Here is a 25,486-nt window from a genome sequence, read left to right as displayed (position 1 = left end):
AGATTGTTTTACTAAGTATGGGGTGGAAGACAGGAATCTACATTTTCAAAAGCTACCCAGGTAATTCTGATAAGCAGCCAGGGTAGAGAACCACAGCTCTTTGACTACCTAAGAAAATTTAGTAGTCAAAGTATATGAAGTGCCTTCTATTCCTTAGGGAGATTCAATGTTAAACAGTACAGCATATAGTCAAGAATACTAGTTTTGGAGTTCGGAGATTCGTTCCAATCCCCATGCAGCCACTTCCTAGCTGTTAGCTTTAGACAAGTTACTTAATTGTTCAGAGCTTCAGTTTCTTCCTCTATAAAATAGGGGCTATAGGGTAACTATGAGGATTTATGTAAATCCATATAGCACAGTACATGTATATAGCACACAATAAATAGATCTGTTCTGTTGTACACACATGCCACTGGATTCGTTCGGATGCAGAACTCTACTGTGGTCCACCTTCTCTAGGCAGTTCTTGGAAAAACGGAGGTGGTTTCCTAGTGGTCCCCCAGCCACGTGAAGACCACTGCAGCGGTCTAACAGGGAGGGAGGCAGCGGACTCCACGGTGCTCGCTTGCTCGCCGGGCTCCGGTTGCTGTTCCGCGTGCGTCCTCCAGGGGCCGCTCTAAGCCCCCCCGTGCCTCCCCGGCGGCGCCCCCGCGCGTGCTCACTCGGAGCAGCGCGAGCCTCGGAATCGCCGCAGCCGCGCCAGCCTTCGGCGGCCGCTCTGCGGGCGGCTCCCCGAACTAAGCCTGTGTGGCTGGGTGCGGGAGCGCTTCGGGGACAGAAGCCTTCCGTCTCCTGTGGTCTCTGCACTCTCACCCTCCCGCGGGCCAATCTGGGGCGGCAAGGGTTAGCGTCTCCATTGCGCTGTAGCCCAGGAGGTAGGAGGAGGCCGAGCCCCGGGCGGAGTTCGGGCTGACTGGGGCCTGGACCCGGCGGGACGCCGCCGCTGCCCGGATGTTGCGATGGCTGATCGGGGGAGGCCGAGAACCCCAGGGACTGGCCGAGGTAAACTCCGGGCGGATCCTCCCTGCACCCTCAGAGGCCGAGCTGGCCCGGGCAGGGCTGGGTTCCGAGCCTGTCGTCGGACGGCGGGGGCGGGGCCGCGGGCGTGTCCTCGCTGCGCGCTTCCTGGCGCCGCCGTGCCCCGCCGGCCGCCTGCGAGTGCCAGGCGGGGACGCCCCAGACGGAATCGTTAGACACAGGCTCGGGGACACCCCGCCAGTCGTCAGGCCGGTGGGACCTGTAAGGACGTGGGTCTTCTGGCTGCTTAAACCATCCTCATTTCAATTTAAAAAAGTATCCAGCTTAACTAGAACGAGTGGTGACTGCAACTTTGCACTTTTATTTGAATTGGTACTTCTTCCCAACATCACCTGATACAGGGAACATAAAATTAACTTATTTATCCAAGGACCAAAATAAGGATATAAGTATTGCTTTAAGGTCAAGAAAAAGACTCTAGTTGGCTACTGTTTTTGGTTCCATAGTCACACTTTCTTCATGGGCCTGAATAATTGAATAGACTGTGTGTAATGAGATTTACATTTGAAAAGTGAATAAAATAATTTTGCAGTCTTAAAAATGTTGAGGTCCGGAGTTTATTTCATATGCCACACAAGAACGGAATTTATGTTGAATTCCATTTTATTTCTTATAAGAAGTATTTGTTTTGACTGTTTAAAAAATTGGGTGGTTGCGTGTAAGCAGCCTTCTCAGTTTTAACTTCCTCATATCTTTGCAGCTGAGGCTTATTGTCTATTTAAAAAAAATTGTTATTGCAGATTAGTTTGAAATCCTTCAGATTATGGAAGAATTGTGGGTCATGGAATAGCCATATGTGATATATATGTCACAATTCTATATTAAGCCGATTATTTGATTGATCATGTAATTTGATTAACCAGTTCTGCCATTACTGACAAGCTTTCATTTGGGGAAAAGCAGTTTATACAGTTTTCAGATTTCTCACTTTTGTTTTTCTTTTCAAAAGCTCTGCTAGAAGGGGGACAGGGAGTAAATAAAAAATTACTGCTTCAAGGTGGATTTTTTTGAAACCACTTATGCATGTTAATGTATACTTTTTTCATGTAAAAGTGTTTCAGTGGTATAACTGCTGTGTGAATTTGCACATTATCAGAACCTATGATTTTCCCTAATTTATGCAAGAACTTTGTATACAAGCTTCTAGTTTAGGCAGTGGTTCTCAACCAGGCTGATTTTGCCTCGGAGAGGACATTTGGCAATGTCTGGGGACATTTTTGATTGTCCTGTCTTGTGTGTGTGTGTGTGGGGGGGGTGACATCTATTGGCATCTACTGTGTATAGACAGGGTAGTTGCTAAATATTCCTACAATGCACAGGACAGCCCTCAACAAACAGTTATCTGGTCCAAAATGTCAATAGTGTCAAGTGTTAGAAACCCTAATTTAGAGATTAGTACAAAAATTTTTATCAAGAGATAGTACTCAATTTGACTCCAGAAATGGAGTTAACAAGACCTACCTTATAGAATCATTAAGTTACATAGCACAGTGTGCACCATGTGGCTTGCCACATAATACTATGTAAATGTTAGCAATTATTATTAATATTATTGTCCAGAGTTGAATTCACTGAGTCCAATGATTTAATTCCTTCTTTCATTCATTCAGCAAACATATATTGATTGCCTAAAATGAGGTAGGCAATTCTTTTAATCTATATTTTACCCCTTTGATTTGAAGTTTTGTTTTCTGCCAAGTTTTAATTGAGAAACACATTCTAAAATATTGAGTTGGATTTACCCATTCATTTTTTTAAGTCAGGTTTAATGAGATGCAATTTACATAAAATAGAATTCACCCTTTTTGTAAATGTATTGTGATTTGAAAATACTAAAACTTATGGTATAAATTCGTGGTAAGAGAAGTGTTTTATGCTGAATTGGCAGTTATTTAGTTGATATTAGGGGAAATAATACTTAGTATTAGAACATGATATCTTCTGGATTTTAAAATCTTGTATTCTTAGATGTATACTATGCAGTTATATTCCAATATGGTTTTTCATCATAAATCATTTTCTCTTTCTCTGTCTTTTGTTTTTGCTTGTTTTTTCCAATACAAGAAATCTCCTTTACAGACAATAGGTGAAGAACAAACCCAGAACCCCTACACTGAACTGCTTGTACTGAAAGCTCATCATGATATTGTACGATTTCTGGTACAGTTGGATGACTACAGGTAAGAGACTCTAGTTGTCCAATTGACTATTGTTTGGGAAGAGTTTTTAGAGAATTCTATGTTAAAAAATAACTTCAGAATTAATACATCTTTTCTGAAAGTTTCAAAACTGATTATTATTAACAGTTAGTAGAAACTGAAATTGACCTCTGCATCTTGATGAAATCTGTATCTCAAGTCTTTTTTGCCCAAAGTCAAGGTGTCGTATCTAGTAATTTGGGGGTTATATATGTTTTTTGAGTTCTCTGAAATATTCTTGTTAGTTTAGAGTCCGCGTGTATGACTTTAAAATTTGGGTGAGAGTTATAACTGCATTTTAAGGCAAACCTGAATTTGAGAAACAAATATGTAAATGTTTCAGGTACTTACCAGGAATGTACTATTTTTAGTGGAAGGTAAGGATTAAATCTGAATTTTTTGTTGATGAAACCCCCTTAAAATGTACATTAATCTGTACTTTCTTGCTAACATGTATAATATTGTGTTTAATATATTTGCAAGCAGAGATGAAGGTGTGTAGTTTTTAGGACTTTAACTATTATTGATCTTTATATTTGTTTATTAAACCCTATTCAACTGTATATTTATTCTTTGTAGCATGTGACATTGTAACAATTAATTAATAGTGTAACTACTTAATATTTGTCTTCCCCTCAAAAATGTATCCCCGAACCCTACTTCTGTTGTCTCTACCAGTTCTTCCTCTATCATCTCTAATTTTCTCTTTTGCTTTTGCTACTGTCTTCTGTTTTGGGTGACTGCTACTGTGATTATTCCTAACTCTGACTACCACTTCTGCTGTTAACCTTGTCTTCTGTTATCTTTTTTATGTCTTTGACATTTTTTTGCTTTTACCATGGACAGTGCAATTCTGACACTACATGGAGTTAGGTCAGATTCCACAGGTGAAGGGCACTCTCCTATGCAGTATTCCCCTAGCCTCAGACACTAGCCAAATCTACTGGGTTTCCAGGCCACCTGCACTTCTGACTAGCTGACTACAAGTTCCTACTGCCCCCTCAGGTTTCATAATTTGCTAGAATGATTCACAGAACTCAGGAAGGCACTATACTTACGATTGCAGGTTTATTATAAAGGATACAAATCAAGACCAGCCAAATGAACAGATGTATAGGGTGAGGTCTAGGGGAGTCCCAAATGCAAAGCTTCTGTGTCCTTGGGACTTGTCACCCTTGAGACATATCAGTGTGTATCACCAGTAAGGAAGCTCACTTGAGCTTTGAGTTTCAGTTTTTATTGGGGTTTCATTATGTAGGTATGAGTGTTTGAATAATTGGCCACATGATTGAACTCAAGTTTTAAGGCCCCTTTGTCCCCATCCCAGGTGGTTGGGAGGTCCAGTTGATACCCTGTGATAGCAACACAAAGCCCAAACCACCTAATCACATGATTCATCTTTCCAGTGTGGCCAGCCCCCGTCCTGAAGTTATCTAAGGACCTATCGTGAGTCATCCTGTTAGCATGAACTCAGGTGTCGTCCAGGGGACCCACCATGAATAATAAAGACACTCCTATTACTTGAAAAATTCTAGTTTAGAGGCTCACTTCTAAGAAATCAGGGACAAAAGTCAGCCAAAGTAGTATACAACACCATGCTTCTCAACTTTGCCTGAAGACTTGCCTCATATATATTACTAGCCACTTAGCACTGTTTTCCTGTTGTGCTGCAAACTAAGCAAATCATAGCATGCTAAATATAATAATCTTCAGCCTTCTTTGATAATATTCATTGTTGCTTTGTCTTTAGTGACTCTCCATTTATTTAAGTGGTCATTTCCGTGGGAAATGAAACATTTCTGGAAAGGTAGGATTTTGAATAGCTAAAGTTTTCTTACGCCATAGTTTACCATAGTAAGTTGCTAGAAAAGAAAATCCAGATAATGTCTTACAAATCATCACTAATATCTGGGCCTTAAGAAATCCTAAAATCATTTTGTCTAGGGAAGGTTAAATAACAAATATATAGTACACTTTCAGGTTGTGATCTTTAGATTTTTATATAGATTGTTAAGATGCCCCTTTCATTGCTGTCTTCTGTGAAATGCCCTCTTGGTTATTCCTATTACACAGAAGAAGAATCTGTAGAAAAGGCCAGCTTCTAGAATAATGCTGACTGGTATTTAATTATATTTTCCCCACAGTGCTGCTCATGGTATACTTTAGTTGTTTAATGAGAGAGTAAATATTCTGTACACAGTGAAAAAGCCATACATACCAGTTATCTATTGCTCTGTCAAATATCACCCCAAACTTAGTGGTGTAAAACAACCTCCACCTATTTGGCTCATTATCCTGCAGGATGGCAATTTAGGCTAGGCTCAGCTGGGTGAGTCTTTTCACCTGTTCCTGGATCAGCTGATCTTGGTTAGGTTTACTTACACATTAGTGGCCAACTGGTAGATTAGCTGGGGCTGGCTGCTTCATGATGGTCCCAGGTGGGATGACTATACTGTCCCTCCATTTGGTTTCTCAGGTGTTTGTTCACATAGTGATCATGGAGTTCTAACACCAGTAGAGGGGCAAGCCCCAGAGTAAGACACTTTTCAAGTCTCTGCTTGTGTCATGTTTGCTGTTGTTTCATTGCCAAAGTACCAGTCAGGAGCTAGTACAGATTCAGTGAATGGGTAAATAAACTCTGCCTCTTGATGAAAGGGGCAACTAAACTAAGTCTTATTGCAAATGATGATGGGTATAGGGAGGGGGAGTAATTTGTGGCCAGTTTGCTGTCTATCACAATGAATTTAAATGTCTAGAATAGATGGAGCCTGCTTTTTGGCTTTTGCAATAATGACTTCACGAATCACATTTAATTCTTTATGCTTAGGTCATTACTGTATCAAAATTTCCATATAATTAGGTATGAAGTTTTTCAGTCAGTTACACCTGTAGAACTTTCAATTTGTGTTTTTTTTTTTTAAAAAAATTTAATTCTGTACTAAATAAAATATGAACTGAAAGAGTCATTGTTGGTAAGAAGGATATAGGAAAATCTACAAACTAAATATGAGCAGAATTAAGAGCTCAGTGTTTTCACTCTTAATTGTTTCGTTTAGAATTTTCACCATTGCATGTGTATGTTATTTGTGCATTGTCAAATTATAGAAATACCTTTCCAGTTTTTAAATAAATTTTATGTTGTTATACTTTTTATGTTTTTTACTTAGTTTTTATAGTCATTACATTCTGGGTTTTTTGGTCAGCTGTTGTAATCCAGGTTTCACGCTTCAGGTCTTTAGATAATATCAACTTATTGAAAATTTTGCAGAAGGATTTTCTTGTTTTCTTGGTGGCTCAGCTAAAATCAGTGAGTGGAAAATTTTCTCAGATTGGTTTTTGAAGATACTAAATAAATCCTGTATAACCTAACAGACAGCTGCCTTTTCTTTTCTAAGAGTAGTTTTTGAACACGAAGTGAGGGTCATATTGATTGGGAGATCACTAAAGAAGGCTAAGCCTCAGCAAGAGTCTTCCAAGAAATGGACTGTGCTAAAATTGCATGTAATACTCTAGCATTTGACATATTAAACTAAACTGCGTTCATAACACATTTTAAGAATAGTTTTCTCTTTTGCTCATTTGACCATTCCTTGCTTCTCTAGGAAATAGACAAGGTTATGTAAGATGGTGATCATGACTGGAAAAGAATCAGATGACCCATGAAGTGCCAAAGTGGAGAACAAAAAATGTGCCTTTAGGGTGGCTGGTGAAGCTGTACATTCACAAGAAAGTAAACAAACTCAGTATAGTTTGATAAACCACTAAAAATAAACAGTATGCTCCATCTGTAAGAAGATATTCTTAAGCTAAGAATATTCTTTCTCACACATTAATGTTCAGAAAATAACGATTAATAGTCAAGATGGTTTAGATCCTCCTAATAACTGGGTTCCCTGGGAAGCAGACACTAAAATGCAGTTAAGCATACCAAACGTTTATTAGAGAGAAATACCAACGAAAAGAGAAGGGAGGGAGCAGCATTGAATGAAGAGAGCTGTCTCTGACTCCAGTGCAGATGTGACACAGTCTCTGCCAGCCCAGCAGGGAGTGCCGGTGGAAAGATTGCCCTGAGAGTAGTTCTGTGCTGGACGTAAATAGTGGGCTTAGTACCACTGCCTTGCTCAGTCATTTGCTGAGCATCATCCAAGAAGATGTTCCTGGCTTCTACCATCTAGTTTAAATCCCAGTGACTGGGGACCTTCTCAGCTAGTAAGACTTTGGCTTGAAAGCTGAAATAGACCCTGAAGTCAACAACAGCTGGAAGCAGTCAGATAACTACATTCCTCACAGCTGGGCAGCTAGTCCTCTCTTGAAAGGGGCTCTGGAGGCCCATCTTTGTGTCTGCCACACTTGCATACTTGCAAGTTAGGCTATTTTATTTTTAAATTGCATGAATACACTGATATGGGCCGTGCAATTGGGCAGCTTTTTAAAAACTTTAAGGATGCCATTGAGTAATAGTTCTTTGATGGTTTGAAAAAGTTAATTTAGTTTTCAGTGATATTAAGGTACCTTAATAAGGTACCCTGGAAAAGAGTATAAGTAGAATTATTTTTATCATGAATTCCAGCAGCAATAGTACTAATAACAGACTATACATCTGCCAATTTTTTTAAGTGCTTACCCAGTGTTACATTGACTTTAGATAGACACCTTAATTTATTGTAACAGACTTTACTAAAATCTATTACCAATAAAACAAAAAAACCTTTTCTGTTTCCAAGACCCCTGGATGACTCTCTGTGGTGGATTTGTTTATTCAATTTCTGTTGTTTTTGGATAGTCCTTTGAATCAAGTAAGGAATTAGGGCAGTGTCATCATCTATATGTGTATACTACCTTTTCTCCTGTCTTTTTTCTTATTTCTAATTTTGTCCATTTGGGTGATATTTTGGATGTGTAGCTGAATTTTGTTTAGTTGGATAAGATGTTAAAATGTAGCTTTAAAAATCCATCTGATAATTTAAGCCTGAATAAGGGAAATAACTGCAATGGATTGCAACATATCACATATGTTTAAATCCATGAGTTCATAATGATACTTAAAAAAGGGAACTCACTGGTTACATTTGGGTAATGCTAGGAACTAACTCATTTTGAAAATTGGTAAATAAAGGGGCAAAGTCAGGACTTATATTGCCTTTCTTATATAAACTGTATCTTGGAATCAGTAATAATTGATGAGAAGAAATGTCTCTTTATAGAAGAATTCAAGCTAGGAAGAATGATAGAATTGGAGTATTGCAATTTTGTAACATCTAATGTGTAGAGGAGGGAAAAATGTGTTTCTTCCACTTAGGTTTATTGGCCAGGGCCCTGTAAGTTGGACTGATGAAAGACAGATTAACAAGACAAAAACAAGTGTATTAATGTGTGCATCTTGTGTACATACTGGAGTGCTCAATGATGAGTAACTCAAAGGGGTGGTTAAAACTTGAGCTTATATAGCATCTTAACAAAACAATAAATTTGTTGACTGATAAGACAAAGGAAAGGGACTTTGAGTTTCTTGGGATAGCAGATTGTAAGAAGCCAAATATGTGGGGGAAACTAATGGTAGATAAGGGCTAGTTAGTAAGGTTGGTTTGTACAGATGCTTTCTTGGTGCCATCTCATCTCTACTGATAAGGTTATCATCTCCTTCCTGGTATGGGAAGGGGGCACTTTCACAAGGTGTTTTATGTTGTTTTCAGGAAGATGGGGGAGGGCAGAGAGCTCATTCTGTGTCTGCTTTTTCTCAGTTGCCTTCAGCTGAAAATAATCCTTGTGTCAGAGTGGTGTATTTCAGGGTTACATACTCAGAACTCATTCAAATGAAATAAGGAGTTCAGGCAACGATTATTGATGGCTGTTAACATCACACATACACAAAAAAAGGCTGCTGGAAATTGTTTCCTGATGGAGTATACAAACTGCCTATGAAGTAGACTTAGCAAAAGTCAAATCTGAATCTGATTATATCTCTAGATTTAACTATCCATTTACTAAAAATACAGGGGACGGAGGTGCATGTTAAATGACGACACAGGAAAGTAGCCAGAAAATCCAGAACTCTACAAGACAGATGACTTTTTCTCAACAGATGAATTGCAAGGGAAAAATAGAGAACAAATCAGTAGAATAAAACAGACTTCAGGCCGGATGCGGTGGCTCACGCCTGTAAACCTATCACTCTGGGAGGCCGAGGCGGGTGGATCGCTCGAGGTCAGGAGTTCAAGACCAGCCTCAGCAAGAGCAAGACCCCGTCTCTACTAAAAATAGAAAGAAATTATCTGGCCAACTAAATATACATAGAAAAAATTAGCAGGGCATGGTGGCACATGCCTGTAGTCCCAGCTACTCGGGAGGCTGAGGCAGTAGGATCGCTTAAGCCCAGGAGTTTGAGGTTGCTGTGAGCTAGGCTGATGCCAGGGCACTCACTCTAGCCCGGGCAACAAAGTGAGACTCTGTCTCAAAAAACAAAACAAAACAAAAAAAAACCAGACTTTAGAGATGTATCAACCAATTGCAATGTCTGGAACTTATTTGGATGTTGCTTTTAAGTAATAAACCATTACAAAATATGAAACACTGAGGGAGATTTGATCGCTGACTAGCTCCATTATGACGTTGAGGAAATGAATGTTAACTTTAGGTGTGATATAAAAGAGTCCTTAGAGACATGTACTGAAATATTTACTGATGAAATAAAGTGACTGGGCTTTGCTTCAGAATAATCTTAAGAGGAATTGGGTAGGTTACAGATGAAACAGTATTGGCCATGAGTTGATAACTGTTCTCTCCACTTTTGTACATATTTAAATTCTCCACAATGAAAAGTTAAACTATATTTGATACAGAGGAAATAAAAATGCCAATTTAAGCAGTATTTTTGCTTCAGTATGAAATAAAATGTTTTATTAGGTGTTATTAGTATTCTAAGTGTTCAATGGAGAACCACCCCTGTTTCCCTTTGAGAACAGAATTTATTGAGAATAGATATAACACAGATGGACATGGAATTATCAGTTTAATAAAGTAGTAACTGATAAAAAGCTGAATTAAGGGATATGGCTTAAATATATACTACAAGCACACTGGCTTTCCTTACACTTTACCCTGAATTAGGTAAACTTCTTCACTGAATCAGTGGTACAACTGGACATTTGCAGGCACTCAGATGTAGACTTACTCCAAAAATAAGAGCAGACCAGAATATTCCCTCTATGGACAGACAGATCCACACAGAAAACTGACAAGAGGCTGAAGTGAGCATGTTCAATTCATGTTCTTATCTGTGTAAGTGGGGCAGAGAGAGGCCAATGATGTTTTTCAAGTAGAAGTTTCTTTACAGAAACTTGAGCTTAAGGGAATGGAGGTCACAGGGATTTTTTTGTATTCAAATACTGTAAACTTGATGTGCAGTTTAGCTTTCTATTTGTGATTTGAGGGAGGGGAGAATTTACCAAAGATTTTACCTTTGCAAATGACCATGGGAACAATGAAATCTTCCTGTCTTCATTCTATTTGTGAGTTTAAAAGGAACTTTGGACTTTTAGATGTTAGAGTTGTGATAACATAATACATTTTTCTTAATAAAGGGAAAAAAAATCAATGTTCAGGTAGATATAATAAAAGAACAGTGGCATCAATATCTATGCTTCCTGAAAATGCTCTGAAGTTCCTTTGAAAAATTGTAGTAGCATCTTTGAACTTTATAGTAAAAAATAATGGTATCTGAGTTTCACCATGCATTAGAAAGTACTTGTGGATTAGGTGAGAAGTTAGTTAACTACTGGCATTTTCTGTATTGACCGAATAATATTCTATTTTGATTTTTTTTCAGTGATGTATGGTTACGTAGATGTTGAATACAGGAAGATTTATGTTCAGGTTTATGGGCTGTATTTTTAATGATGTCCTTTATTTAAGATTATATTAGAATTTGTAGGACCTTTGATTTAATTGAAATGGCTTCACATGAGTAAGAACTCTTAAATGATCATTTAGGTAATTGACATAGGAATTATTTTTGAAAACATTTTATAAAAATCTTTATGAAGCTTTGCTGTACTTTCAGCCCACAGTTGGCAAGAAGGAGAGACTACTTTCTCTGAGACGTTGAAGGGAAGCTGTTTAGAGGGAATCATTTTTATAAATTGAAATACTTTTAAGTAAGAATTCTTAATGAACTCATAACACCACTTCATAATATTAGACTGTGAGTTCTTAAAGAGCAAGAACCATCTCTTACTCTGATCTTTATTCTCAGGATCAAGCGTATATATAGTTAGTGCTTGATACATAGTTAGTGCTTAATGAGTATTTCTTGAATGAATGGGTGAATCATTGACCACAATAAATGTAGTTCTCACAATTAGGGGAGCAGAGGATAAAAAATTCTAGAAGACCTTCTATAGGTCTTCGTTAAACCATTCTTCACCTTGTTGAACTTGTTTTTCATGCATGTATTTTTGCATAGTCATTTAATTGTGTAGTCTCAAAGAGTATTTTTAAAGACTTGGTTTCAAGTTAAGAAGACTTGAAGGACATGCATTAGAATTGGACAGGAACATAAAAAAATAAAGGAATTTATTTTTGTGTGGTAGGATTCTGGGCTTAAAGTTTTTCAAATTTCTATTTTTGTTGTGATAATATACTGATTAATAATGATAAAAGGAAAAGAGGTTACATTAATACGTCTATTTCACAGAGCCCTTGTAACACTTAAATGTTTGCTTATTCATTCAACAAGTATTCCTTTAACACTTTAAACCTGCCAGCAATAGGGATTCATTAGACTAGGAAGTACTATATTATAAAGCAATAAATATGGTAATTACTATATTTAATTGATTCTAAGAAACATATTTTCCCCATTTTAACATCTCTAATATTTGGACACATATAATTGTGTCTTTTAGTTAAAATTGGCAGCATTTTTTCCTTAATGGTACATAAAATTATAGAGTATCTTATAATTGATGTCTTAGGTGTGATAAAATACAGTACATTTCTAAGCAGTCATTAACTTTTAAGATCTTGGGGCAAGAACCACATGTAATTTGTCTTGGCACCTCCCTAACACCTAGCGTGGAATTGCACTAATTATATTTTGTGCTAATCAGTAAGGAAGTATTTCTCTCAAAATCTTTATTCTTAAGTCTTTGCATTCTACTAATTTAGTGTTTTTACAAAATTAATACATAAAATGTTATGGCAGTATAGTCACTATTCTTCCTTTTATTGAATAGCCTAAACCTATTGACATTTTAAATACTCCTTTTTTATAGTTGATTACTTCTTCCCAGTAGTTATAGTATATCTTACGGTGAGGAATTATTAGGTTGAATTTTCATTTCTGATTTTGAGATGGCTAGAGTGTGTCCTTGACTGACTAGGATTTGGTTTAATATAAACTGATATAGTATAGCTAGTTTTTAGTTATCTATTGTATCAGGATGATTAATTATAATTATTTGTTATTTTATGAGAGTTACTAACATGTAGTAAAGTTATATGGCTTGGTTTTAAAGCTTTATGTTTCCTCTTCAAAGGAGGTAGTGATAAATACTAAAATGGCAAAAAAAAAAAAAAAAGAGCAGCAATAGAATATACATAAGAATTGAAGGCCTGGATAATCTGCCAACTGGGTAATTGACCTCTGAGCAGTAAAAAATTGGCTGTGATTTCATGCATTACTATCAAGCATTGTTTAGATTTAACTTTTCGTTCACTACTGACTGAAAGAAGGTTTGAAATGAATGCTCCGTGTCTCATTTCTAAACTCTCAACCATTCAATCATCTCTCGTTGTGAACTCATGAGATTCAAACATGATAAAACAGTAATGAGAAGTTAAAAATCAGGGTTAGGAAAAAAGTGTATATTTTAAACCTGCAGTATTCTAAATGGGAGAAAAGCAATTATAAGAGGTTTAGAGAATCAATAGAAATTGATGTTTTACACCAAAGAAAACTTAAAACCTTGAGTCCTGCCCTCCCTGCCATCACTACACAAATAAAAAGAAATCAGTAGGCCCAGAAACATAAGCTATTAAAGATTTACTTTCAGCGTATTTTATTTTACTTTATTTTTAAAATAAGAATGAATGATAGTCATGAATTTAAAAATAACTGTTTGTATGGTTTCTAGCTGGTTACCTAAGAAGCTCTACAGGTCGTTTCCATTTGGAAGATATGTAGATCTATATTAAAAAATTATTTACAAACTTTCTCAGACTGTATTTGATAAATTTCAGATTTCTGAGATAAGCTCTTGGCTCTAACAGGAATGTAATCAAGGGTTTGAAACGAGGGACTGAGTATGGGAATTGTTCAAGCCAGTAAACACAGCAGTTAAGTAAGGGACTTTGAAATTGAGCATGAGAAATTTGAACTTGAAGCTTAGTTTGGAGTGTTAAGGAAAATGTTACATGACTGAAGTAGTGAGATTTTATAGGGGTAGAATCCATTGGAACAGATGCTTTCATAGGAACAAAGTGATTTCTATGTTCCAGTTCTCTACTTTTTCCCCAATGATAAATGTATGGCCAGTGTTTACTTGAATGAAGACATCCAAGGCATACCCAGATTTTGTGAAACTGTTAACAATCTTCCAGGGAAGTACAACATATTTTCTGAATGCCATAGCTGTTAGTGGAATATAATTTATTAATAGTTATTAAATATAAAGAGCCAGTTATATGCTGTTCATAGATGGCTCTCTAAACACCACATTCAAAAAACAAACCTGAATTCAAGTGAATAAAAGTGATGTTATGGGGATAACTTTGAATCGATTCTGAGCCATTAAAAATAGTTTACAAAATTGTGTACTATATTACAAATAAATTATTTGACATGCTTAAAATGTGATTATTGTACACCATATTGGGTTACTGCTTAAGAGCAGTGCTTTCTTGCTTTTACTGTAATGTAGTCACTATGACAAATCATCCTATATGACAGATTATTTGTCTTGATAATGCTTGTGTCAAGGATATCTTCCAGTCTACAGAATGTAGATGACTGTTCCCTGTGCATAGAGAGTGGAAGGTGAATAGGAGAGATAAGCTACAGCAGAGTTTATCACAGTTCTTTCTTCATGCTGTGGAACATGTTTCCTTTCCCTCTGTGTATGTATTTCAAGCATCTTCACTAAAAAAACAACAAAAAAAACTCTCAAAAACCCCCAAATGTTCCAAACCAAGAACATAACATTCATGGAAAGACCAAGGAGAGACCAAGGAGCCAAGATGAGCAAAGGAGAGATCTTGAATTTAAATGATAGAGTTAAAATATCTTTACAGAGAAATAGTAGAAATAAAGAATTTATCTAAAGACATGATTCCATTCTACCCTTGGAATATCACTTCCTATCACTGAAGACACTCCTCAGCTTGGTTTCATTTCATTTAAGTCAGGGATTTCTTAAAATAATAGAATTTTAAAGCAAGGAAGGACTTTAAAGTCATCTGTGTATCTCCTTTATTTTTACATTTCTAGCAGGTTATTCTTCGTAACTCTGTAAATGTCTTATTTATCTTTGAATCCTTAGTACAGAGCATAGAACCTAGAAGGTATTCTATAAATATTTGTTAAATTAGCTTAAGGAACAAATCTTCATTAATGTTAGTCAAAATACCACTCATAAGGTCTGCTAGTTCTTAGTTAATCTTAGCAATTAAATGTTACCATTGATTGTTTTTTACTTGATCCTTTTTTTTTTTTTAACCAGATTTGCATCTGCTGGTGATGATGGAATTGTAGTTGTGTGGAATGCCCAGGTGTGTATTGATTATATGTGGATTGTGTAATGAAGATATAACAGTATAGTTGAGTATTCATTCATAAATAATATCTGGGGACATATTTGCATATCAGTATAATTATTTGAAACTAATACTTGAAAAGGGCTACTTAGGATAAATTCATTTAAAATAGGGATCAATATTTCATAATAAAGAGGGAAAGTTTTTTTAATTAAGATTTTTTCCTGAGAAACAAATGCCAAATTATGAAAATAAAAATTTTAATTTTACTGAACTATGCACTGACTGCCAGAATGAATCAAGTGTTGATTTTTGTGAGAGGCACAATTTTTCTTTCAGCATTGTGTGATAGCATAATATAACATTTGTCTCATGTTTGACTTTAATAGTAATATAATAATAGGCTTATAATAGTAATATAACAGTAGGCTTATTTTTAAAAAAGATATTTAAGGCCTCACCAAGTTTCTCTAGGGTCTCTCTTCCTGATCCTTTTTTACGCAAATAATTCTCTTTTGAAGCATTTCTACTCCTCTCACCTTTATTTTAGATTGTTATCTGGTCTGACTGTGTCAGATCCTCATTTTTCAATGGCTTGGCCTATAATGAAAGCAGTTTTTACACATTACTTTCACTACATTCATGAAATCATGCAATCTTGGAAAGATACGCAATTTACATTATATTTTACATTGTATTTTTGTATATTTACTACTTGTGAAATCAGTAAGAGAATGATGGGGAAAGACATTGGATGAGTGGAATAGATTTTGGTGTTCAACAGAGATGGACTGGAGACTTAACTTTATAAGTGGTTGATAAATTAGTGGAGATAGATATGCTCATACATACACACATTGTTACACTGACTTTTATTTCCTTTCACAACCTTGTAACTGTAGAGACTTAATAACAAATACATGGATGATGAGGACTCCCTATTTTTTTCCTACAGGTTAAGTTACTGATTTTTTTAAGAATTATATTCTTAAAACCATAGGAAAGAATACTCTTAAATTTTCTATAAAAATATGCTAAAAATTAGCATTTTCTATTAGAAAATTAAATTGTTCTTTCAGCACTTATTTAGATTCTGTTTGATTGCTTAAGCTAAATTGTAAGTTCTGAATAAGCAATCTTAAATGGAATGTTTGTGTATTTTCTACATGGTGATTCTTCTTAATGTCATTTATGATAATTTAAGTTGTGAAAGATGAGGCTGTTAACATTTTTATTGGTATTTCAGACAGGAGAAAAACTTTTGGAACTCAATGGACACACTCAAAAGATAACAGCTATTATTACATTTACTGCCTTGGAATCTTGTGAAGAAAAAAATCAACTCATCTTGACAGCCTCTGCTGATAAAACAGTTATTATATCCTTAAATGTGGAAGAAAGTAAAATAGCTACAGTGACCCAAGGAGACACTACATACATTATTAGTCTTTAGCCTCTAGGGGCCTGTCTATTCATTCATGTTTTAGCAAAAATGGTTTTATTCTAGCCTTTATAAGACACTTCTTAAAAGTATTAGGCATCTGAAAAGTATCAGACTGGAAATGGCAGGTTAAGGCTTGTTACTGATGGAAACCCCATGACTAAAGCTGTTCTTTCCAGAGTTGTTGTTATATCAGGTTGTATAAAATAGAAGAAATAGGATAATATGGGCATGGAAATACTTAGTTTATTATCTCTGTTTGCTTTTCAATTTAGGGAAACAAAGATGAGTTGGACTGGAGAATAATTTACATTTCTTTTCTCCTCATTGTCCAGCAAAAGAAACCAAATGGCCTAAGCCATAAGAACCTTTTGAGCATCTGAGTCTGGCAGAAAAGTGAATTACCATCTATCTGCTCAGTGTTTAAAATTAATATTCTGTATTTAAAAGCAGTTTTATAAAAGTAAAATTCCTTTTCCTTTCCCCATTCTTTTAGGTAAAAAGTTATGATAGAATAGCAATAGTAGAGTTTTACAAAGTGCCTGTATATGTCAGGCATTATTCTAAGTGTTTTACGTATATCAACCCTTTAAAATAGCCCTTTGAGATAGGTACTTTTAATTATTCTCATTTATAGATAAGAAAATAAAGGCACAGAGAGGGTAAGTAACTTCCCAGGACCACAGTTAGTGTAGGGCAGATGTGACAAACAGCCTGACTGCAAAGTCAGAGCTTTGAACCCCTCTCTGATACTGCCTTCATTAAATATTTCTGTAAACAAATTTAGCCCTTTAATATCTGTATGAGGAATTGAATTTGTGAAGCCCAGAGCTGAGTGCTATGGGTACCTGCATTCTTTCATTATTATATATTTTTAAAAAGGTGTTACCAGATTAGCTTTAGAAAGTCTATGCTTATCTGAAAGTTCTGTTTAAATAGTTTCAAGCATTAGTGATGTTAAGTTTTAGAGTAAGCCCCAAAGGCTTACTTTGTAGCATACTTTAAGAGAGTTTATCAGCTGAAGTGGTTTCTTAACAGATTATGTACGGGTGAAGAAAAATGTCAAGAAAAGTTTTAAGTGGGGATAAACTATTTATATATATATATATATACACACACATTTTGTGTGTTTGTGTGTAATTACAATATAACAATATAACATAACATTGACTCAGATGCTTAGGTCACAGTAGCTTTATTACTGCTGCTCTGTAGAGGCATATTTTATGTAAAAAAGTTCTTGCTTTTTTTTTTCTTTTTCAGTATCAGTATAATCTCTGCAAAAATAGCACTTAAAATACTTTTTTACTAGACCATTCCTAAGATACTATAATAATATTTGGGGGCAATTATTAAAATTACTGTTACAGTACAGAGTTTAGTAGCTGGTACAGTATCAGTATAAATTGTACCTGTAAATGATAGTATAGAGTCTTTTCCTTTGCTGAATAACTTTTCTGGTAAAAAAAAAACAAAAAAAAATTCCAGGCTGCTTAGTTGGCAGTTTCTTTTACCCAAATGAATTCTAAATTTACTCCACTTGGGCCTTCAATACAGATAGAGCATCCCTAATCCAAAAATCTGAAAACTAAAATGGTCCAAAATCTGAAATTTTTTGAATTCCAGCATGACACCACAAATGGAAAATTCCACATATGACCTCATGTCACAGGTCACAGTCAAAACTTTGTTTTATGCACAGAATTACTAAAAATATTGTATAAAATTACCTTTGGGCGATGTTTATAAGGTATACATGAAACGTAAATGAATTTTGTGTTTAGACTTGGGTCCCATTCCCAAGATATCTCATTATGTGTATGCAAATATTCTAAAAATCTGAAAAAATCCAAAATCCAAAACACTTCTGATCCCAAGCCTTTTGGATAAGGGATACTGAACCTGTATTAACTTTCTTAATTAAATGCTGAAGGTAGGTTTTTTTATTTTTGTCAGGTGATATCCTTAAGAGCTCAAGTTACTGAATAGTAAACATTTAGCTTTCAAATAGTGAAATTTTAAGTGAAAAGCTGTGTGATAATACTAGAATTGCAGTAAATTTAAGACCAGAAAACATTGTCTGCTTACTGGGAGCATTTTTTGTGTGCTAGCAGTTTGTTTAGTATGAGATAAATATAAAGTATCTAATTCTCATAACATATCTAGCTTCATTTAAAAAATGAAATACAAGACAGATGGTCCTGACCTAGGATGATTTAAGTTAAAATTTTTCAACTTTATAATGGTGCCAAGCAATATGCATTAAATAGATACTGTATTTTGAATTGTGATCTTTTCCTGGGCTAGTGATATGCAGGACAATACTCTCTCCCAGTATTGGGCAGCAATAGCAATGAGCAGCAGCTCTCAGTCAGCCGTGCGATCCTGAGGGTAAACAGCCGATACTCTACAGTGCACTGTGTTGCCAGGTGATTTTGCCGAACTGTAGGCTAGTGTAAATGTTCTGAGCACATTTAAGGTAGGTTAGGCTAAGCTATGATGTTTGAGAGGTTAGGTGTATTAATAAGTGCATTTTCAACTTAGGATATTGTCCACTTAACAGTAAATGGGCTTATTGGGATGTAACCTTATTGTAAGTTGAGGTGCATTTGTATAATAAAAAAATAACAAAAGGCATTGGATGTAATAACTAGTTTGTGAAATTAGTTTCAATCTTTACTACATACATATATATGTAAATGTGTTTTTAGACATGTAAAATGTATTTCTTACCATAGGAATTGGTATAATAAGTTTGAAAATCATTCTGCTCCATAAGTCAAACTAACTTTGAACTTTTTATGATAGGCCCTCTAATTATGTTAAATACATATACAGGTAATAATAATAGACTGTTCGTGTCTTGTTTGAATTGGAATAACAGTAGTAAATGATGCCATGCACATTGCAGAGAGCTTTCAGCAAATATTAATGGGCGTGATAGTTTTTAGTATAAATACTTGATGTTCAGTTTATTAGATTATGGGAGACTATTCTGGAGAATAAACTTTAAACAGCTGCAATATTTAATGCCTATAAAGATTCAGTACTTTAGACCACTCATTCTGTTGGCATTTTCAAATAATTTGATAGGAAAATTTATCTTGGACTTATTTTAGATCATAAGCCTGCTCTAGTAAGTTGATGACTCACTATATGAATTAATTTTTATGGTAGTATAAATACTGTTTTATGTTTTATGTAAAGATTTTTCTAACTAAATGTTTAACATTTGTGATTTAATTGGTAATTAAAAAAGTTATACTTAAGATTTTAAAATTCTGTTTAGAAATTATTTCTTAACATAAATTTAGGTGTGGGATAGTAACACTGGCAGACAAGTTCAGAGAATATCATGCTTCCAGTCTACTGTCAAGGTAAAATCTTAAGCAAATATGAATTTTTATGGTAATCTGTTTTTGTCTCAGAGAAATGGTTTCATAAGTTAAATGAAATTACTTTTGTAGGTTTAAAAAATTATTCACATGCACCTACAGTCATTTGGTTCTTCTAAGACTAGATTTTTGTGTATGTATTATGTGATAGAATGTTTGAATTTGAAATTACAGCAGGAGATAATCCCTATAGCAAGATAAGGAAATAGGTTGTATCTGGTATATCTTTAGTAAGTAATTCTAGGAAGAGATATTACTTGCAGATTGACTATAGCAGTAGCTGATCTGTTTTCTTTATACTTTGAATTAAAAATATGGAGTTATTTATTCCTTGACCTCTGCCTTCTCTAAGGTCATAAATACAAGACATATCAATTACTTAGTTCCAGAATTCCAGAACTTATATGGCTAATTGGCTGCTGTTGTTAGGTTCATTTATTTTACAATCAAATTTTTTTTGGGGGAGGGGGGACAGTGTCTGTCTCTCTGTTGCCCAGGCTGGAGTGCGTAATCATAGCTTACTGCAGCCTCGAACATCTGGGCTCAAGTGAACCTCTTGCCTCAGCCTCCCTTGTAGCTAGGCCTACAGGCACACGCCACCAGACTTGGCTAAATTTTAATTTTTTTGTAGGGACAGGTTCTTTCTGTGTTGCCTAGGCTGGTCTCAAACTCCTGGCCTCAAGTGATCCTCCTGCCTTGGTCTCTCAAAATGCTAGGATTACAAGTGTGAACCACTGTGCCCAGCCACAAGCAAATATTAATTGGGGCTTATTATATGACAAGAACTCTGCTACGTGTTAGAGAAACAAACATGGATAAGACTTGGTTACTTGTGATTCCTCCATAAGAAATTACTTTAAATGTTCTGAGATAGAAAACCACATTTTTTAATGTCAGCAAGTTTGGGAAAAGATACTAGTAAGATGGGATGTTTCCTTATTTGCTTTAGGGATAACTGATCTCCATATTGGAGCTAATAATTTTTTTCCTTTTTCCTTTTTAATGTGAAAAGAATTGCTATCTGCCAGTAGTCAGGGCAATTTGATTTTTTCCCTAAAAGGCAGCATTTCTGGTAGCCCTCAGGACACTATGCTGTTCTAAATATCAAATTGGTAAAGTTTCTGGGGAAGAAAGTGCCATGTGCTATATGCTTGTATCTAATTTAACAATGGATTTTAAGAAGTCATATAAGTCCACCACAAAAATGTGTATGTGAATGTTCACAGCAGCATGATTCATGATAGCCAAAAATGGAAAGAACCTAAATGTCCATCAACTGGTGAATGGATAAACACATTGTAGTATATCTATACTGTGAAATACTTTTTGGCAATAAAAAGGAATGAAGTACTGACATTAAAAATTCAGAGATTAGACTGGATAGGACCACTTGACATATAAACTTTAACTTCATCAGTTATTTTCAACTCTTTAATCCATCAGTTTTAAAAGCAAACCCACTCTCAGCCTTGGCAAGACTACCAGAACCTCTTCCTTTTCTTCTTTTCTTCTTCTCTCTTGCTCTTGTCCTTGTTCCCACTCAGAGTCAAGGGTGAGGAGAGTACTATTACAGGAGTGGCCTTTGAAGTACCATGGTACTTCAAAGACTTCTGTAGTCTTTGAAACACTCACTTTTCTGAGTCTTGCAAACATACAGCATTATTGAGAAGAATTAGAAGATATTAGTTTAAAAAATAAATACTAAGGTCATATTTTCAGTTTCATTCAAAAAGTTTATTTTAAACTGTTTTCCAAGGTGGCAGTATCATTCATTGTGTGTTATTCATTATTCAGTAACAAATTACCTCAAAATTTAGTGGCTTAAATATCTCACAGTGTTTGTGGTTAGGAATTGAGTGTCTTAGCTGGGTGGTTCTGGCTCAGGGCCTCTCATGAAATTGTTGTCACCCGAAGGCCTGACTGCGGGTGGAGATTGCTTCCTAGGAGACTCACTCACATGCTTCGTACGTTAGTGACTGTGCTTGTCCAGAGGCTTCAGCTCCTTGCCACGTGGACCTTTCTCCATATGGCCACTTGAGTGTCTGTGCCCTAGAGCAAGTTATTTACGAGAGAACAAGGAGGAAGCCACATAGTCTTGTAAGTCACACATTGTCCCTTTTGCCACATGATGGAAGCTAGTCATATAGAGCCCACATTCAAGGGCAGGAGACATAAGCCCCACCTATTGAAGGGAGGGGTTTCGAAGAACTTGTGGACATATTAAAACCACTGAACAGTGAATGCTTGAGTTTCTAAACTGATACACATTTCAAATCGATTTTGCAGTGTTTAACTGTTCTTCAGAGACTAGATGTTTGGCTCTCTGGTGGGAATGACCTGTGTGTGTGGAACCGAAAATTAGATCTCCTATGCAAGACCAGTCACCTTTCTGATACAGGTAAAAAACAAATTGAGGTAATTGTGAATTATGACTGATAGACTCCAAAAGACACAGGGAATATTCAGAGAGACTTTCCATGAATACAAAGGTCAATACAGGGGATTTTTCTTTTTAGTTCTGAAGACAATTTAGCCATATTCAATTCAGACCAAGGATTGTGTAAAATATATTTCCATTCTGAATTGGGAGGAGAAAACCCCACTTCTGTTGGCTTCTCCTTCCCTTTTAACAGAATTTCTTAAAAGTAGTCAAGAAAAACCTTTTCATATTTGCTCTTGGGCCATGTTCCTAAACTGAGTTTGATGAGCATGTTGAAACAAACCCTTAGAACTTTATAATAGCATTTTTCTTTTTCTTTTTTTTTTTTAATGGAGTCATTGCCTTTGAATAGATTCCTGAGAATGACCTCTTTGTACGGTTGGTTTTACCAAAGTGTCTATACATGTGTAAGCTTACTAACAAAGTTTTATTCTTTCAGAATTCCATTTACATACAACTTTAGTTTTAACAGGAAAAAAAAATCAGTTTTGACGTTCATTGATAGCAAGGATCTTAAAAAAATTAAAATCTATTTTCAGAATAAAAATATTTAAATATAAATGAGTACATTTAAATGATAATACCTTGAAGTCATGCAATACACTCAACTATTTTTGTTTCTAAAAGTAACCAAATGAGCCTATGGACATATTAGAAAGAATATTATTGTGTATATTGTTGATGTTTCAAAGGTAGCAGGAGCCCTGTGAATTAAATTTACAGTTCATAATTGGAGCTAGCCTATCTCCACATAAATATTATAAAATATCAGGAAGATGTCTCAGGAAAATTAAATCCACATATTATAAGGATTTATACTTTAACCTGTTCAATATTTGATTACTAATAACCTTGCTTGAATCTAGAGTATATTTCTTGGTTTACTATTATGAGTCATATCTCTATTTTCATGTTAATTTCCCTCTATTCCTTTAACTAGTCTGTGGTTATCTATGAATTTTTCCCTGTGAATTATTAGTAGCTATGTTGTAAAATACTGGAATCGGAGCTAAAAAGAATCTTTTGCATGTTAATAGAAATAGCCACTTCTTATTTCACTCTCCCTTTCTTTTGCAAGTTATCTTCATGTACTACACGTTAAGTAATCACAGTATTGCCCTGTTTATCAGTGTCTCAAGAGGTAACAGACAACTGTGAGGGAATCTATTGGAAAGCTTTGAAAAGGCCATAGGTAACCATTGGTGAACATTTTGTAATTTGGGTTTTCCAAATTATAGGATACCAGGTAGTCAATAATGCTAATGCTACTAGACCTTTATCTCATGGGCTGAAGGGGCTTTTAGGGGCAGTTTATTCTGTATTTGGAAACAAGCAAAGATAATGTTAGTCAATACGATACAGTGGAAAGAACACTGGATAAGAAGACCGGCATCCATATGCCAGCAGTATGTTTTGTGATTCTGAGTATTAAGTACTTTTAGATTGTTGGGTCTAGAATTTTTACTTCACAAATAGTTTAGTGAAAATTTTTTTAACAAGCAGTTTTCTGCATTTGGAATTTTTATCTTGCTCTTCATCTCTGCTGCTCTCCTGTTTCCTCTACCTCTTTCTCTTGTACCACTCCTCTGTCTCCTCCCCATTCCTGTCCCCCCACCCTTCCTCCCGTAGCACCACCTCCTGTTATGTTAGTTACTACTGTTAAAACACACTTCTGTGGAGAAAAAATTTTGGCCAGAAATACTCTCCAAATTACAACAGTGCTAGTCCTTTGATGAGTAGGAAGGAGAAGCAAATGAGTAGACTATTTTCTGAAAGTGCATGTATGTTATAAATTTTATATATGTCATAATGGAAAATTAGCTTTAATAAACAGTTTTTTTGGCAAGTGTGGTGGTTTTACTATATCAACTTTTATTCTTCCTGAAAATTAATATTTTATAACTGTAACATACCTTTCAGAAGTTAGTTACCCTAAAATCATTTCATGATTCAGCTATGAAAAGATACTCAGAACTCTATACTGAAATAAATGAAATGTGGTAGAATGTTGAATGTGATTATTTCAATAATACAAGGAACTTTGTACATGTATTAATTGATCATAAACATGCTATTTGAAGGCCAGTTTCTTAACTGTAGACGGTTGGCTAGCTCATTTCATGCCAGGACGCCTGCTCAGGCTTCTTAAGTTTGCATTAAGGAAAACCCCAATTTTGCATCTCTTTTGAGCTAGCCATCTTATACATGGGTGATGGTGATTATCTTAAGGGATCCTTGGTAAATAAGTTTGAATGGCTAAATATACCACTTTACTACAATAGTAAAAATCAAAGAGCATATTCCACCCTTAACAAGCAAGGAATGTGTATGTAGCAAGTTTTGTGTGCTTTATCATTACCACCGTCTTTATGGGAAATTACACAAAACTGGGAATGTTTTAATTTTTGATGTAGTATGTGAAAGAAATAATATGACCTTTGTTTTATATGTTTTTGGAGGAATCACTGCTTTGGTTGAAATACCCAAGAACTGTGTTGTAGCAGCAGTTGGCAAAGAACTGAGTGAGTATGAATTTTTTCTTTTTCTCTTTTAAAAAATTTGTGAATTAGACTTGTATACACATGCTGGGAAGACTAATTAGTTTTTTATATAATGGAACATCTGCCGCTGTCCTAGTCTTGGCTTCTTGGGATTGTTGAAGTGATACAGAGATTGAGACATTTTCAAGATGTTAGGCAAGGTTTCTTTTTCTTGTCAGTATTTCAGGTTATTATCTCTCTTAGCTTGATTAAACAGTGTATTGCTTGTTATTCCAAAATTCCAATCTCAGAATCATTTGGTAGTATTCCAAGTCAAGTTGAATTTTCATACAACTTTGATAGGCAACAGAAAGAGTTCTCTTTTGTATTGACTGTAAGATCTTCTTTTGACAGCTACAGTTTGAACATGAATGGCTGTCAGGATTAAATAACCTTGCTAGAGATTTGTCAGTTGCTAAAATGTTGTCAGAGATACAGAAAGAAACATGGCATGACCTATTATCCAGAGAGGAATGTGAGAAAGAAGAGAGATATTAGTAATTTTAGAAGGATGTGATCTCTGAGACCTTTCCACTTTTTGGAAGTTAGTCATCCTAAGCTTTGACCATCCACAGCACTTGGTCCAGTGGCTTATTATAGCCCTTACTATATCGGTGATAAGCCCCTTCATAAGTTGCACTCCCACTCTGGACTGAGCATTTCAGGGCAGTGACTGGGCCTTA

The 25,486-nt window shown here is 35.5% G+C and overlaps 1 protein-coding gene across 2 annotated transcripts in view; it reads left to right on the top strand.

Moving 5' to 3' along the window:
- The first annotated feature begins 628 nt into the window (after nt 1-628).
- WDR41 (WD repeat domain 41) overlaps nt 629-25,486 on the top strand; it is a 37,869-nt gene continuing 13,011 nt past the window's right edge. Inside the window, exons 1-7 of one of the 2 annotated variants that reach the window (XM_045566445.1) lie at nt 629-1,002; nt 3,103-3,218; nt 14,954-15,002; nt 16,234-16,365; nt 19,743-19,805; nt 22,110-22,221; nt 24,723-24,785. In XM_045566445.1, the coding sequence (XP_045422401.1) occupies nt 952-1,002; nt 3,103-3,218; nt 14,954-15,002; nt 16,234-16,365; nt 19,743-19,805; nt 22,110-22,221; nt 24,723-24,785 (586 nt within the window). In that variant the 5' untranslated portion in view covers nt 629-951. The remainder of the gene's footprint in view (nt 1,003-3,102; nt 3,219-14,953; nt 15,003-16,233; nt 16,366-19,742; nt 19,806-22,109; nt 22,222-24,722; nt 24,786-25,486) is intronic. The other variant, XM_045566446.1, reaches the window with a different exon arrangement.

The sequence above is a fragment of the Lemur catta genome, chromosome 12, assembly GCF_020740605.2.
Source record: "Lemur catta isolate mLemCat1 chromosome 12, mLemCat1.pri, whole genome shotgun sequence".
NCBI classification, from domain to species: domain Eukaryota; kingdom Metazoa; phylum Chordata; class Mammalia; order Primates; family Lemuridae; genus Lemur; species Lemur catta.
The sequence above is the reverse complement of the archived record's forward strand: the minus strand, read 5'-3'. Positions and strand labels throughout refer to the sequence as shown.